This window comes from Rissa tridactyla, chromosome 3 (assembly GCF_028500815.1).
Source record: "Rissa tridactyla isolate bRisTri1 chromosome 3, bRisTri1.patW.cur.20221130, whole genome shotgun sequence".
Lineage (NCBI taxonomy): Eukaryota > Metazoa > Chordata > Aves > Charadriiformes > Laridae > Rissa > Rissa tridactyla.
The window spans coordinates 124,043,974-124,059,697 of NC_071468.1; the positions used below are offsets into that span (position 1 = coordinate 124,043,974).

Here is a 15,724-nt window from a genome sequence, read left to right on the forward strand (position 1 = left end):
CGTAGTAAATAAGCGTGAGGGTAATTATACCAACAGGAATTCTGGGAACCCGGCCAGAACGGAGGGGACAGCCAATCCTTTGTGCATTTAAAGAAAATCACCCCAAATCCCCCTCCCAACCCCAAATTAGTTCTATCTCTTGAAGCCATAGTGGGACTTAGAACTAAAAATACATGCATACACACAAATACACGCACTCGTATATAAAAATAGCCAGCATTCAAAAAACAAAAAGCCCAATGTTAGGCTCCTGTATCCAAAATTAAGCTCTTAAATAAATAAATTAGCCTGATTTTCAAAAGCACAGAGCAGTGAATGGTTTTCACTGACATAAGAGGAAGCATCGTGTTGCTCAAGATTGAAGATCAGGCCTCAATATGGATTTGAAAGTCTAATTATAGAATCCTGTTTGCTACCACTTGACCGAGAACAACAAATTTCAGGTGAAATGACATTGATTTTTTTCTTCTTCAGCATTTGTCTACACTTAACCAGTGTTAGTAAAGGTAGGAAAAAGCCCTTAAACAAGTAAATAAAATACCACAAAGAAGAAACAGATATACTGGAATAAAACTGCTTACACCAGTGTTGTACATTCGTGTTCAGGAATGGGATTAAGCCTTACCAATATTACAGCTGGGTGAAATTTTATCTTGATTAATTAGACAGGTATTTATTAGTTGTTGAAAGCCTACCAGGCAGAAATGCTGCTTTTCCCACTTACTCTCGCACTTTCTCTGCTGAAAACTCAACAGTCGTCTGGCCTCAAGGAGGAATGCATTTTTAGTCCTCCTTTTCCCCCCTTCATCAGATTTGGGTCTGAAGGATGCTAAAGACAGAGCACCATATTTTTGCATGGACTGGAAGTACAAAGAGAAGTTAATTTCCCTTCAGCTGCAAATGGTCGTTGGAGCTGTTTTGCTCATGCACCGTTCATTTGGGAGGCTGCGACCTTTTGCTGGCCAAAATTATGCCCAGGGATTCCTGAGGTCATGGTCCCCTGTGGCAATTAGATTGAGACAGGTTTGTCCTTCTCGTGTCTTTCAGCACAGACCAAATTGAGCAGAGCTGGGCTTTACAGTATCAAGGAAGTGTGGAGGACCATCACCAGGCAGAGCAGTATTTTACTGCCTCCAGCTCTGGGGCCTCGGCACAGGAGAGACACGGAGCTGTTGGAGCGGGGCCAGAGGAGGCCCCGGAGATGCTGGGAGGGCTGGAGCCCCTCTGCTGGGAGGACAGGCTGAGAGAGCTGGGGGGGTTCAGCCAGGAGAAGAGAAGGCTCTGGGGAGACCTTACTGTGGTCTTCCAGTACTTAAAGGGGACCTACAGGAAAGATGGGGACAAATGTTTTAGCAGGGCCTGTTCCAGTGGGACAAGCGGTAATGGCTTTCCACTAAAAGAGGGGAGATTCAGAGTAGGTATAAGGAATAAATTGTTTACACCAAGGGTGGTGAGCCCCTGTCCCAGGCTGCCCAGAGACGCTGTGGCTGCCCCATCCCTGGAGGGGTTCAAGGCCAGGTTAGACGGGACTCTGGGTAACCTGGTCTGGTGGGAGGTGTCCCTGCTCACTGCAGGGAGGTTGGACTAGATGGCCTTTAAAGGTCCCTTCCAACCCAACTATTCTGTGATTTTGTGATTGCACTCATATGTTTGTGTTATGGTGGTTAGAGACTGGGGACAGCACTAAACTCTCTGGGTTCTGCTGCCCACCTGTTCGGAGGACTTTGGGAGAGCCCTTTGGGTGATCCATGACTCAGTTTCCCCATCTATGGAAGGGGCACATTAGGGATGATCTTTGCAAAAGGCTGTGGGCTCAACAGCCAAGAGAATTTGGTGTTGCTGTCATTGCCGTTGTTCTGGCCATTGATGGAGACAAGACCAAGGCATTACTGTGTGGATGGTGATGAATCTCTAGAGATCAAGGAGAAATCACTGCAGGACGTGGTGTCCCTTCTGTTAGTTTCTTCTTAATCTATCTTTTTTAGTGACTCAGTGACATTGTTATAGTTTGGTTCTGCCAAGCCAGAGTGCTTGGAAAAGTAGACAGTCTTAAAAATAAGCAAAACCCAGACACAGCTGGTGGGGACAGCAATGTGGAAGAGCAGAGGTCTAGAAAATGTGAACTGTGAGAAGGGACTGAAAGAAATTGATGGTTTTTTAATCTGGAGAAAACAAGACTGAAGGTTTACATGGTAACTATGTGCAGACAGGTAAAAGACTGCTGCAGGGTGAAAATGAATAAATTCTCCTTGTCCATGGCTGGGATGATGATAAATTAGTGGCTTAACCTTCAGAAAAGGAGTTTAGGTTTCGTGTACTAGCAGGAATGGGAGCTCCTGGGAAGGGGAGGCCGTGCAAGACTACAAGATGGCTTCAGTGAATATCTCTGTGGAAAGAGTTTGGCAAAGGTGATGCTGTCTTTGCCCATGGGCAGCACCTTATGGGCAGCACCACCTTGGTTTTTGGTGGCCCTGTTTAGTTGTTATTATAAAAACCAGTTGCATGCTCTTGTTCTCTGCTTTCTCCTTGAGCCACTCTCCCCAGCTTTGCCTTTCCGGTGTAATTTCTCACATGCATAAAGAAAAGGCAGGATTCCTGTATCATCCTGCAGCTTCTGGGGCTGAGGGCTTTCAGGGAAATGCCGAGTACAGGCGGTGGCCTTGGGCATGTTGGGGAGTGGGAGGACGCCTGGTGTCCATGAGAGGGCAGGTGGTCAGCGGGCATTTCTACCCCACTCGGACGCTGCTGGGGATGTCACACCAGTGTCACCAGTGTCGTATGTGACTGCCGTAGCATTTTCTCGAGTGTCGAGCCCCATCTGGTGGCTTTCCTGCGTCATTTTTTGTGTCCTTGCGTCTTCTTTCGGGATTTTTCGTCTTCTGTGCTTGCAAACTGCGAACGGGAAGGAAGGACAAGGTGCTTGAGAAAGGGCAGGGCTTGCTCAGCTACCTCTGCTTCTCTCCCAGCTCCCTGTCCCTGGGTGAAACTTGGGGATATAGAGGCTGACGAAGCTTATGTCCTTTCCTTCTGCTCTTCCTTGCTGTGCGATCTCGCACCGAGTGGCAAGGAATGATCTAATCGTTTTGGCGAAACCCCAGTTTGTGCTGTGAGCCCCTCCCAGAGCCTCCAGAAGGCACTTCAGTCCTCTGTCGTGCTGGCATCTGAGGTGGGACAGATGAACAGTCCCAGGAGGGGACATTTCTCTCCATTGACTAGCTCAGATGACCAACTTCAGGGTCAGCATTAGGTGAAATGGTTCCCATCCCAAATTTCAGAGCACAAGGTTACAGCCACCACTCAGGTTGAGAATGAAAAACACCAAATATTAGATCATTAGTATCACCAAGCATTAGAAAGGACCCTGTTAGGAGATGCTTCCTTTCTTAAATGCCATGATTCCTGTGACATCCAGGCACCTTGAGCTACCCTGATTTGATCAGCTCCATTTACAAAGGTTGGCCAAATGTTCCATGACGGGAAGTTGTCCCCCAGAGTGAGGTTTGCAGGTCTCCTTGCACATCTGATATGGAAACAGGGACGACAGAACAGTACCTGTCTGTGCATGAGACACCTCCTTCTAGTCCAACGTTGCCCAAAGTCTCAATAGCTGACCAGTAGCAAGCTGTGGTCTTTTGCATTTGTGGGTCACACGTGCTGAAGGGGAAGGTGGTGTCTCATTGCTCTACCTGTGATGAAATGGGGTAAAATCTCTGGGGTACATGGGGAAATTTCCTTACTACAGTGCTGCAGGGGCTTAGACGATCTGTCAAGCCACCGCCAAGTGTCATGACCAGCATTTGTCAAGTAGCTTCTTTTCTCTTCACAAGAACAAAGTGAGTGAGTTGTTTTCTTGTGCAAATGTTTCATGAGCGTTTCCTGCCCCCATGCTTCGCATTTGGGTGCTGCAAGGAAAGGTTTCCCACTCCTGCAGTACAAAATGTTGCAGGAGATGGTGTTAGAGCTGTGTAGACACTCCAGGCTCCCTTTTACTCAGCCAGCCTCCTTCTACCCATACAACTGGCCCACAGCCCTGTCCCCCTCGCGTTTTGGTGCACGCCAAAGTCTCATGCTCGGCTTTTCCTCCTGTTTCCTGCAGGTATATCCGAACTATGTACCTGGGGATCCAGAGCCAGAGGCGGAAGGAACACCAGCGGCGTTTCTACTGGGCTATGATGTACGAATATGCAGACGTAAATATGTTGCGCCTCCTGGAAACTTTCCTCGAGAGCGCCCCTCAACTGGTGCTACAGCTCTGCATAATGATCCAAAAGAACCGTGCAGAAACATTACCATGTAAGTGGCCTCCCTCGTCCCCCCCTCCCCATGCTCCCGGCCTCTCCCCTCTGATCCCATGCTCAGCTGCCAATGGATGTTTTGCTAACTGTCCGCCCTACGCAACCTGGCGTGTAAGGGGCTGCCACTTGGGACAAATCTCATTCCAGCTCCGCGCTGCGTTCGCTGGGTAAAATTTCTGCTCGTTCCACTGAGAAAAAAATCAGTATCAATGGAAAAACAAGATTCAGCTCTTCCACACCCAGTCCAGTCTAACGAAATGATGGTGTTATCAGGAGAAGGCTGGCAGTCTTGGCTGCGGTGGCAAGTGTCGCCATTCATTTACTGCCTGACACTGGGCAAATGCAACCCTTCTCTGCCTCAGTTTCCCTCCTTTCTTAAGTAGGTTGATAAAACTGGCCAAATTTGAGTTTGTGTTGCGAGGACTAATGCTTCAATGCCTGTGCAATGCTCTGATGGTGTGACGTGTAGTATAAGGTGCTTGGTTTTATAGATAAAAGCTGCAGGACCTTTTCTGAAGAGTTCCCAGGAATTAAGGCTTGGTCATTGGTACTGTGGTTCTCAACAAGTACAAGAAAAGAGAGGGGAGAAGGCAATGGAGGGGACTGTGCAGAGGCAGAGATGTTGTAGCACAGGTATCGCTGCAAAGGTAGATAGATGAGCAGAGGCTTGGAAGGAACCACAGAGAAGAGTTTGCCAATTTTTATGTCCTTTGCTGCAGTGATGTCCTGAGCCTGGGGCAACCACCCCAGTCAAGAGGCATATGCCCCTGTCCCAGCCCTGGGGTGAGCAGCTCTACCAGCCCATGCCCGTGGGAATGCTGGTTGCCAAAGGGTCCCCAGCTTGAGGGAGAATTGTCCTTTCCAAGGACCAACAGTGGTATCAGCTGATGAGCTGCTGGGTTATTCAGCCCTTGCTCAATTCACACACCAGGGATGACACTCAGCTTCCTAAAGGCAGCCTGTTTGTGGCGTGCCATTTCTGGCAGACCTGAGATGTTTCTTGGGGCTGGGGTTGGAACCGGGCAGTTCTTCAGGGTTAAATTTTGCTGATTGAACCAACCAAGGTCACCACTATGTAGAGCGTCGGTAAATCGGACTGCTCTCCCCTTCCTCCATACTTTAAGCATGTCCATCACAGCTGTTTATAGAGGCTTCCCTTCTCCTATTTGCGCACACTTTTTTCTGAAACCTATCATCACAAGCTCTCCAGGCCTCCAAAGTGCTGACATGATGAACGTGCTTTTCTATAACTCCTGCTGGAACTGCTCACATTTGCCAGCACCCTTTTCCTGCTGCTTCCAACGTTATTAACCCTACTAAAAATGCATAAATCATAACCTAAGAGGCTTGCCAGGGCGTTATGCAGATTGTTGGACTTGCTACAGAAAGCATGGGGTGAAGTTTGCTGGTCTCTGTTGTGCTGCAAGTCAGACGACACGGCCGAATAATCCCTCTAGGCTTTCAAATCTGCGGCTCTTTCAGTTTGCCACTTCCAGGCATGGCTGCCTAATCCACCGAACAAGCTGCATCATTTTCCAGCACCCCCCCCCCCCCACCTCCCTCCCCTTCTTCAGCTATGCAGTTCCTCCGTTCCTCCACCACAGCGACCAAGCTGCGCTCTCTTCCAAGGCAATGCACGTCCCCGCCTGCCTCCCCGAGCCCTGGAGGGCTCTTTGCCTGCCACGCTCCAGCAGCCGAGCTCTCAGGGTCCCCAGTGCATCCTCTCCCTGCCCTCCCTCCGTGCCGGTGCCAGAGATGCGGTCGTGCATCGCGGGGCTGCGTGCCGAGCGGCGGGCGCTGCTGATGGATACGAGCGGCAGAGCTGGCTCGGCGTTCCCGACTCAGGTGCAAGGTTGCCTAAAGCTCCTCCGTGCCGGTGGCGGTGCTTCTGTCTTCCCCCTCCTCCCGGCCGCACGTAATTATGTAAAAGGAAATTAAATGCTGAGAGGAGCCGTTATGAAAGGGAGCCTCAAAGATTTCCCTTAAAGCAGGCAGAAGCCAAAGGAAGATGGGTATTGTTAGGGAGGCTGTGTGTTTAAAAATCAAATCAAGTCTCTCCTGGCTCATCGTGTCTATGTGAGCGTGGCTCGTCACAGGGAGAGGCCAGTTCTGTCTCTAAACAGGGACGGTATCAGCTGCGGCTCTCAGGGACTGGCAAAACGGCCCCCAGCAGGGACTACAAACCCAGGTACAGCCTGTGCTAGTGTGTCCTGACTCCAGCTATTTCCATATGGTTCACACAGCCTCTTATGGATGTGCTTAGTGCTAGAAGGTCAATTTGCCATTTTATATGGCGTACATCCCTCCTCCAAGCCCCAGAGCTCCCTGCCCTTAAGACTGCAATACCAAGCCCAGCGCAGGAAGCCAAACCAGGCTCCGGTCTTCTCCTAATGGGTCAGATAATGTCTCCTTCTCCTATTTAAGGAGCTTTAGAAAACGAGTTACTGAAATAGCTGTCAGGAAGTTTTGCTTTTTTCTCCTAGTTCCCATGTTAAGATAGCTGTTGAGGTAAGAAGAGTGAATACACTGGATGTCTTTGCTCAAACCCTCCAGAGATGTTTAGGAACATGGTGACAGAAAGGGCTGATCTTGCCGACTGTGGTTGCAGTGAGCAGGGGAGCGCTGCAAGGACTAGCAGAAGGGGATGCAATCAGGCTAACTATCTATTGGGTGGGCAGAAGAAGGAAAAGCCTCACCATGCTGTGCAAGAACCATTTCACCCTGAGAGGTACCTGTTGGAAAGGGCTGAGTGGAACCTGTTTTTGTTGCTCCTTCAACTCTCAAAGAACAGGCAAGTTTCACTAATGGGCCCCTGCTCACGCAAGAGTTAGCATCTCCTGCGTGGTCTGACAGCACCAGCAAGAGAAGTGCTGGAGCTGGAATTTGAGGTCAAGTCCCAACCTCAGTAAAGTTTGGGACAACACCCCTTGGGATTTTATGAAGGTCAGGATTCGTTCCTTCGTCATATCCCTAGCACAAGGCAGACCAGATCCCAGCTTAGCTTCTGTCGCCCAATGACTGGGAAAGAGCAGAAAATAGCACAGAGAGAAGAGAAGTAAGAACTCGGTGTACTCCATCAGGTGAGCAGATCTGACCTGGAAGGTGCACACTGAGAGCCTGAGCTGGAGTACTTTGTGCTGTGGCTGCTGGGACAAATGGGTCGACACCAGCTCCTGAATATGCACGTGGAAGGAGCTGGTGTTGGTGTGCAGGCCCTTTGCGCGCAATTCGTCTGCTACAACCACAGCTGTCTGGGTCCAAACCAGAGTCAAATGAAGGTGAGGGAGGAAGGATGTCTCCAAAACATGGATCAGCCCGTGTCCAAAGTGGCTGAAGGAGGTGAGATGAGATGTTCACCCTCCTTTCTCCAGGGAACCTAGACAGAACCTGGGTGATGCATTTAGGTGTTCAAGGCCAGGCTGGACGGGGCTTGGAGTAACATGGTCTGGTGGGAGGTGTCCCTGCCCAGGGCAGGGGGTTGGAACTGGATGATCTTTAAGATCCCTTCCAACCCAAACCAATCTGTGATTCTGTGATTTAGACCTGCCCCTAGGGTTAGGCAGAAGGAGGTGGTGGGACTCTGAGACGGCACAACTCTGTCCATGACTCACCTTACCTGTCTCTGAGATTTAGGAGAGGATGGATGAAAGGGCGGCCATCTCTCCCAGATTCCTGGACAGCACTGGCCAGAGGACTTCCCCTAATTTAGATAACACGGTGTATTTTGCGGGGAGAAGCATAATATTAACGACAACCCAAAAAAGCCCAGCAACCCAGATCTTCATTTCATAATCACTCCTAGCAGATAATCCTCCTTGTTCTTGCAGAATAAGCCATCCTTAACCCTCTTCACCCTGCAGAGGTGCCTCTTCCTCTGCACTGAGGGGGAAGGAGCACATATAACCAGCTTAAAGGAGACACCCAACTTGAAGGCAGTTAGTGAGGTGAGAGGGATTCCAGTTTTTCAGCATAAATCCCCTCTTAAAGAGGGTTCCTTTTACTTAATTTTTTCACATGCCTACTTTAAGACTTAATGAGCATTAGCCGAACCACTGATGTCCTTCCACTCGTGTCACGAGTGCTTTACGGAACGCTTTTGCTGGGAATTTGCCTGCGTGAGGCTGCAGTTTTCATCACAGGGTTTCCCCCTACAAAAACAAGAAAAGAGGGCTGTCTGTCCACCGATGCTGTGCCCATCTCCTCTCTAACCCTGCTGTTGATCTGAAAGAGATCTGCAGCGTCAGCCTTCGTTATGCAAAGTCCTGTTGAAACCTCTGGGATTTTGCGAGGTGTCTGCACTCCCTGCAGCCCGCAGTAAGTAGTCTGAAGCTGCTCGTCTATTCAAGAAAAAGCAGCGTTAGCTTCAGCCTGTCTGGGGAGGGTCACTTTTTTAAGCAGAGTGATACAAGTTGGGCACTAAAAGGGATTTTAGACAGCTACAGATGTGTGTTGGCTGCAGAAATAGCCTGGTGGCATTTGCAAATGATGTAGCCAAATCTCGTCCCTCCCAAAGCAAAGTCCTAGCTGTTTCACTGTGTCCTCACTCTTTCTGTACCATGTCTGGAGGCCTTTTATGATCAGGGCTTCTCCTTTTTTTGCAAGGGCACTCTAAGATGCTTTTTCCTCTCAGTTTAGAAAATTTGACTGGTCTTTGCAAGGTATTGGAGGACAAGCAGCAGGGGTGGGTTACCCTTTGCCCTCACTGCCCAGGGAAGGCATTCCCCATCAAGCTGAGTGGGTTCATGACGAGCCAACCTCAAGTTAAACACTCCTGCACCTGAATGAGAGGATTCCTGTGTGGGTGATGATGTGTTAAGTCTAATGTGGAGATAAATTTCTCAGTTAATTTTCCCCCGATGACAGGCTGGTAGTTAACCAATAATATGCTGTGAATAATGGATATGCTGTGAACTACATACTGTCTGAAATGTCCTGTTAGATATATTCATAGGGTAGGAAATATCCCAAGGCACCACGACTTGTTGAGGAAAGGTTTGAGATCTAAAACCAAGGCCATATCTAAAGGACAACACATGAATGGATTACTTCTTACACAGGCCTCAAAGATCAAAGTAACCTTCTTAGCTGAGGCAGCCAAGTTAGAAAGGGAACCTTCAGCCTTTAGTTGCCCAAGGGCGTGATTTTCAAATGTGATAAGCGCTGGCCTGAATGTAACCAAAGAGACTAAAATTCCCATGTCTCCACTGAGAGTGGAGAAGAGACTCATTAGATTTGAAAGTTCATCCTACAAGTAGCACTGCTAACCTTGAAAGAACACTAGAAGTTAGTGCAAGATCCTTCCTGCTGGCCTGGGCCAAGCAGGTACGTCCATCAGAAAGCCCAGCAGAAATCCAGTTCTGGGGTGTAAGTGGACAGTCACTGGCAACAGGCAGCTATCATCACTGCTGCTGCCCTGTTAGCATGGGCCTGACGTGGTTTTGGCTTGGGCCAGCTAACTCTGAGCCAAAAAATCCCCAAGGACTGCTTGGGAGTAAACACAGACCAGGGACCATTCCCAACAGGCAGTTGGATGTGGCCACCTTTGGATGGCAAGAGATGGGGTACGGATGGGGCCAGGCTGTGCTTGCTGGCCCCAGGGCTGGAGAACAATCCCTGCAGATACTTGGTTCTTAGTAAAGATGCAGTCACAAAAGACTATGGGTGGGAGATGCCACGCTGGATGGAAAAGCATGTGTAGTGGAAAGTGCTTGCTGTGGGATGTTGCTGCCTGTTTTACACAGGTGTCTTTCAATTTGGGTCTAACAAAATATATACATTCCAACAGTGCTCAAACATGAATCCAAAACCCCAAATTCAATTCTCTGTGACCTCACTACACAAAATTGTCCCCATTTGTGCAGAGTCCCACAACCAGAGATACCCATCATAAACAAGCCGTGGTTCGACCCTTTCTACACAGGCATCAGATTCCACAGGACTCAGTACAAAAAAGATCAACATGTCGTCTGCACCCTCTATTTGGGATGGGTGAGACATCGATGTAGGTCCAAGCAAAGACCTTTTCCTTCAGAAAGAGAAATCCTCTTGCCTTTTCTGACCTGAGTATTTATCCTAAGATCCATCAAGATAATAGCGATGTATGCCTAAAAAATCTTTGCCTCATAGATTCCTCAGTAACAGGATGGGTTGGGGGGCGGGGTGAAAGGTCTACCAAAGTCACAGTCTGGCCTTTGGCTTGGGCTGGGAGACAGATGATAAGGAAAAAGGGTGCTAAAACTTTGCCCATGGGGTTGAAGGCATATTCTTTCTCCCTCTCTCTCATGCCTTTCCTTGGGGAGTAAAAGAAATGGGAGACATCCATCACTCAGCCTTGGTTCCCTGTGGCAGAAGAGGCTTGAACAGAAAAGCAGTTGCTCATTGCCATGTGGGCAAGGGAAAAGGACCTCACCAATTGTGTGCTTGCTGAAGGGCCTTGGCAGGGAGGAACAAGAGTACTCTGCGTTGAAAGTTTGACCTGATTCAACCACAGTTTCCCTTTAAATGTTCATCAGCAGACCAAGGAGGCACCTTACGAAATGCCCAGATAGCTCCACACACATAAGCAGCTCGCCTGGGAGGCCACTCATATGACTCAGTTACTTTGCCAGACTGGGGCATATGGCTCTGTTCTTGCCGTCCCCTCCTTCTCACCAAAGCCGGATGACAGATAACAATTTGGTGCCCTGCTTGAAATGAGTCTCTGGTCCCAGGCCAATTCTCAGCAGCATCAAAAAGCCATCTCCACAGTTGGCAGTGGGCACTCAGGACGTCTTGCTCTGGCATGCTGAGAGCAGGCCAAGCCCGAGGCATGCTGGCAGTGAGCAACATGGGGAAAGCTTGCCCTATCATCAGCCGTATTGTCCCAGCGCGGTGGGGAAGGACTGGGTCCAGGAGCCTTTGAAGCCAGTGACAGCTTTTTTTTTTTCCCAATGGGCTTTGGAACAAGTCCAAGGAGAGATGTCATCCTTTAGCCCATCCCCACCTGCAGCTTCTCCATCCACCACCTTGCCATAGCTCTTGCTCTGTTATTTCGGAGTGCTGATGAAAACCCTTCTGTTCCATATCACGTGCCATCATCACGCATATGACATGCCACAGCCAAAAAAGATGAGTCACCATTCACAGGACAGTACTGGCAGGTGGCCAGTGCTGCCAATTTTAGGCTTTGTAAGGCTGTGGTAATCATTGGGAGAGGGTTACATCATCAGAGCTCTACACAAGCATTAGTCCATGCTGTTCCTAGGAGCTGCAGGCCAGCTGGGAAACTGAGGCACAGATGGAGAGGTCTGAGTAGCCTGAGGTCTTGGGGAGGATCTCTACGCTGCAGGCTCCTGGGGAGCAAGTTCATGCCAAGCAGATTCCAGGCAGGAAATTAAAGCTTTTTCAGGTAATTTTATGCTGCAGACTTTCTTGGAGACATACCTCTTGTGGCAGATTTGTGATTAGAGCACAGGAAAAGGTGGCTGCACGCTGCTGTGCAATTGGCTAATAAAATGCATGGAAATTCAACTATTTTCATCTTCAGGTGGCTCTAGTGTGCAGGTCTGGGGCTCCCATCAGGCATCCAAGAGAGCATGCTAGCTCTGGATAAACAGGGAGCACGTAGCCACTGAGACGTGCAAAACAGCTGTGGAAGACGCAGGGCGGGTGCTGGGCAGGGACTTCTCTGTGCTTCTACCCCTGATGTAGATGGAGCAGTTCAGGTTAATGCAACTGGCTCAAAATTGCTGAGTATTGAAGGAAGGAACTTTCATGTTTCAGAAACTGTCAGTCATTTTAGATGACTAGCTCAGGGTGACAGTCTTGAGTCTGGGAGTGCAGTCGATTTACTGAGTCAACAGAAATCTCCTGAAATGACTTTTGTCCTAAGTGGCATTTGACCAACCTCATGCTCTCAGTGCCCTCAGCCTGTTCATGTCTTCGCATGGGTGCTCACTGTTGGGGGACGTCCACCAGGCACGGCTGTTTTCCCTGTCACAGAAGCCCATATCTGAAATACCCTGAGGTGCAAACGGAGGTTTGCAGTAGGGGAACGGATGCATGGTTTGATCTCAGCCTGTCCTTGGGGAAGGTGATGTTCATTAACCTGTTGAAGAGGCAGTCTCAACTCCCTCTTGTACACACATGAACTTCCGAGAAGGCAAAGAGACCCAGGAGAGACGAGCCAACCTGAGCACAACTTAACTGGTGGATGCTGGCATGTCATTGAGTTCTGGCCTGCTACACATCACTTAGACCTTTGCAGAGTGTACAAAGCATGGGAAGCAGAGGAAGAAACAGGTTCCTGATGTTATCTTTGGAAATCAGTGTCCCTGGTGCCTTCAGCTACCCCACTGCGAGACAGCACCAGCTGCACCACATCCGTTTTTGTCGCTTTGTCACTCCCCCTCACAGAAATGCTCTGCCAGACTCACTCTAATGATGCCAGCCCTGTGTACTCTCCACAAGTGTCAAGTTGCTCAGTCTTTTCAGGAGGCAAGTCACCTCACCTGCAATTATGCCGAGACAATTCCACCAATGCCCCCCTACACATTAACAAAGACTTACAAACCGTAAGGTTAGCAAAGTGTGCCTTGCTGACACGTTCTCTAAACACACTGAATGAAGACCTCTTACCTTGGCCAGTGAGTGTGAACCAAGTTGGGTTTCCTTTCTCTTTCCCATCAGGTCAAAAACATTCCCAGAACTGGGCTGAAGTTATTTCTCTAATGGCCTGCAAACTTTCTGTGCCCTGGCCATGCCAGAGGTGGTTTGCAGGATCCATGTTTGGTACTGTCACAGACTGAAACACTGCCTTGATGTTGCCTCGTCTCCAAGGAACTGGCCGTGGGAGCTGTATTTATAGCAGGAAGTTCCTTCACTAAGCCCTGGCAGAAGATGTTGCTTCCTCAATCTGGTGATGAGTCTGTTGGGTTTCATCTATGCTAATAAGCTGAAACACATCAGAACATGAGCACAGACACCAGATCTTCATCATCTACGTGGCTCAGTTATCATCACAGTCCTTGGCACGTTTGTAGCCCACAGCAGCTAGCACCAACCCAAACAATTTCCAGACTTGGCTCAGGTGTTAGCATGGGCCAAGGATGATTCCCAACAAGCAGTCTGGATTGGGCCACCCTGGTTTGGAGGCTGAGACAGAACAATGACATGGATGTATCAGTCAACAGAATTAGGCTTTGCTCAGTTACTGATCTCCTGGTACAGAGTTCAAAAGCCAACCCAGACCTGTGCTAGGAAAAAGAGATTCTCATGGTTATGTTCAGAAGCGGACAGCAGAACTCCTAGGGCTTTGCTTCCCAGGGCTGATGTGCTCCCCTATTTTTCAGAGTATTTTAGTCCCACCTGCAAGATTACAACATCCTTTCAACTCGTGCTAGGCAGATTTAAATTCTTCTGAATTCATCTGCATTAAAAAAGAATGCCAGGATAACAAATATCAAACGTACAGTGTCAAAATGCAAGTATATTATATGTGTTTGTAGAGTTGTGTTGTTTCATGCCAACTACCCCTATTCAGAATGGGTGGGGAAAGATTTATTCTAAATCAAGCCATGTGTGGTTTTCCTTAGCAAAGGGGTTTTTTTTCCCCATTTCAGTGCATTCCAGTAGTATCATAAGGTGTGTTTCTCTTCTAAAGGTTCCTAGCAGTAGAGTTCAAATATCATTAGGTCTGAAAAATCTCAATACAGGAGGCTCGTTTTGATCTTTACAGAGTGTAAATTGGGAGCGACTCTGCTGGAGTCTCTTAAGATATTCAATACACTCAAGAATCTGAGCAAAGAACTGGCTGCTAAAAGTTGCGTCTAAAGTGTCCTTCACAAAGAACCAGCTGTTGAATGTGCAATAGGATTTTTCCTCCAAGAGTAACTCTTCTTGGATTTTGCCATCTTATTTTTCCCACTTAAGGTAATCACACATTCAGGTTTTTTTCTCCTGTTGCTCTGGGAAAGACTATTTTAAATAGCAGAGGGAAAAACCCCTATATCTCAGCAATCAACCTCCATGCAGCACTGCACATCTAACCAAGAGGCTACAAGAGCAGCACAGTCATACTTGGGTGTCTTTAGTCCCTAGACTTCCATGGTAGATCCATGCTAGTGGTGGTGCTTAGCTCCCATCTCAGGTGCCTGGTAAGATTTGAATGCCTCTGGGCCATGCTGATGGCCATGTAGATACAAGGCTCTGCTCAGGCTACTCTGGTTTTTGAGCTGAAGTCAGAAGCAACTAAGCACAAGAGGAACCAGAAAGCACACCACGAAAAAGCAGTGGAAGTCTACAGAGATGACTTGTACTCTTCTCTGCTGGCTGTGTTCCTTGCAGGTTGAAACATGTTTCTGTGATAGATTCTACTGCCCTGTGACATTGCCTACACAGAGGGATTTTGCTCTGCATGCATAGATTTAAAACCTGTCCTTGCTGGAGGTGTTGTCAGGACATCCTCGTGGAGCATTTCAAGTGAAATCTCTTGAGGTCTCTTGAAGAGCTTCAAATCCTCTTGTCTGTAGCTGTTGACTTTTTGGGGATTCAGGTGGGGTTCTTTCTCACCGCGATTCCAAGACAGCAGTTAAAGGCATTCAGATTAACAGGATTTAACTGAAGTCTTTATAATTACAATGATGACTGCGCAGAGGCTATCTCACTCTGAATAGAGTGGCAATTCATACAGCCTTTGACAAAAATAGACACGTATAAGAGTTCTCGTGCTCTATTTCCAAACAACCTAAACTGTGCCCAGAAAATCACAGAATCACAGAATCTTAGTGGCTGGAAGGGACCTCTGAGATCATTGAGTCCAACCACATAAAAAAAAAAAACAAAAAACACCCAAAAAAAAACACCAAAAAAAAACCCACAAAAAAAAAAAAGCACCCACCTACTAAACTCCACACCCACAACCCCACACACAACACCCCACCACAAACCAATAATCTTGGGCACTACAGCATGCCCTGAAGAGCCATGTCTACATGTTTCTTAAATACCTCCAGGGATGGTGACTGCATCACCTCCCTGAGCAGGCTGTTCCAGTGCCTGACCACTCTTTCAGTAAAGTAATTCCTCCTGATATCTAATCTAAACCTCCCCTGCCGCAGCTTCAGACCATTTCCTCTGGTCCTGTCGTTATTCCCCTGGGAGAAGAGGCCAACACCCACCTCTCTCCACCCTCCTTTCAGGGAGTTGTAGAGGGCAATGAGGTCTCCCCTCAGCCTCCTCTTCTCCAAGCTAAACCTGCCCAGCTCCCTCAGCCTCTCCTCATATGCCCTGGTCTCCAGACCCCTCACCAGCCTGGTAGCTCTCCTCTGGACACGCTCCAGCACCTCAATGTCCCTCTTGTACAGTGGGGCCCAGACCTGAACACAGCACTCGAGGTGAGGCCTCACCAGTGCCGAGTACAGAGGCACGATGACTTCCCTACTCCTGCTGGC

The 15,724-nt window shown here is 48.6% G+C and overlaps 1 protein-coding gene across 1 annotated transcript in view; it reads left to right on the top strand.

Moving 5' to 3' along the window:
* XKR6 (XK related 6) overlaps positions 1–15,724 on the top strand; it is a 207,129-nt gene that overhangs the window by 178,467 nt on the left and 12,938 nt on the right. Inside the window, exon 2 of the mRNA XM_054197416.1 lies at positions 4,097–4,293. Coding sequence (XP_054053391.1) covers positions 4,097–4,293 — 197 coding nt within the window. The remainder of the gene's footprint in view (positions 1–4,096; positions 4,294–15,724) is intronic.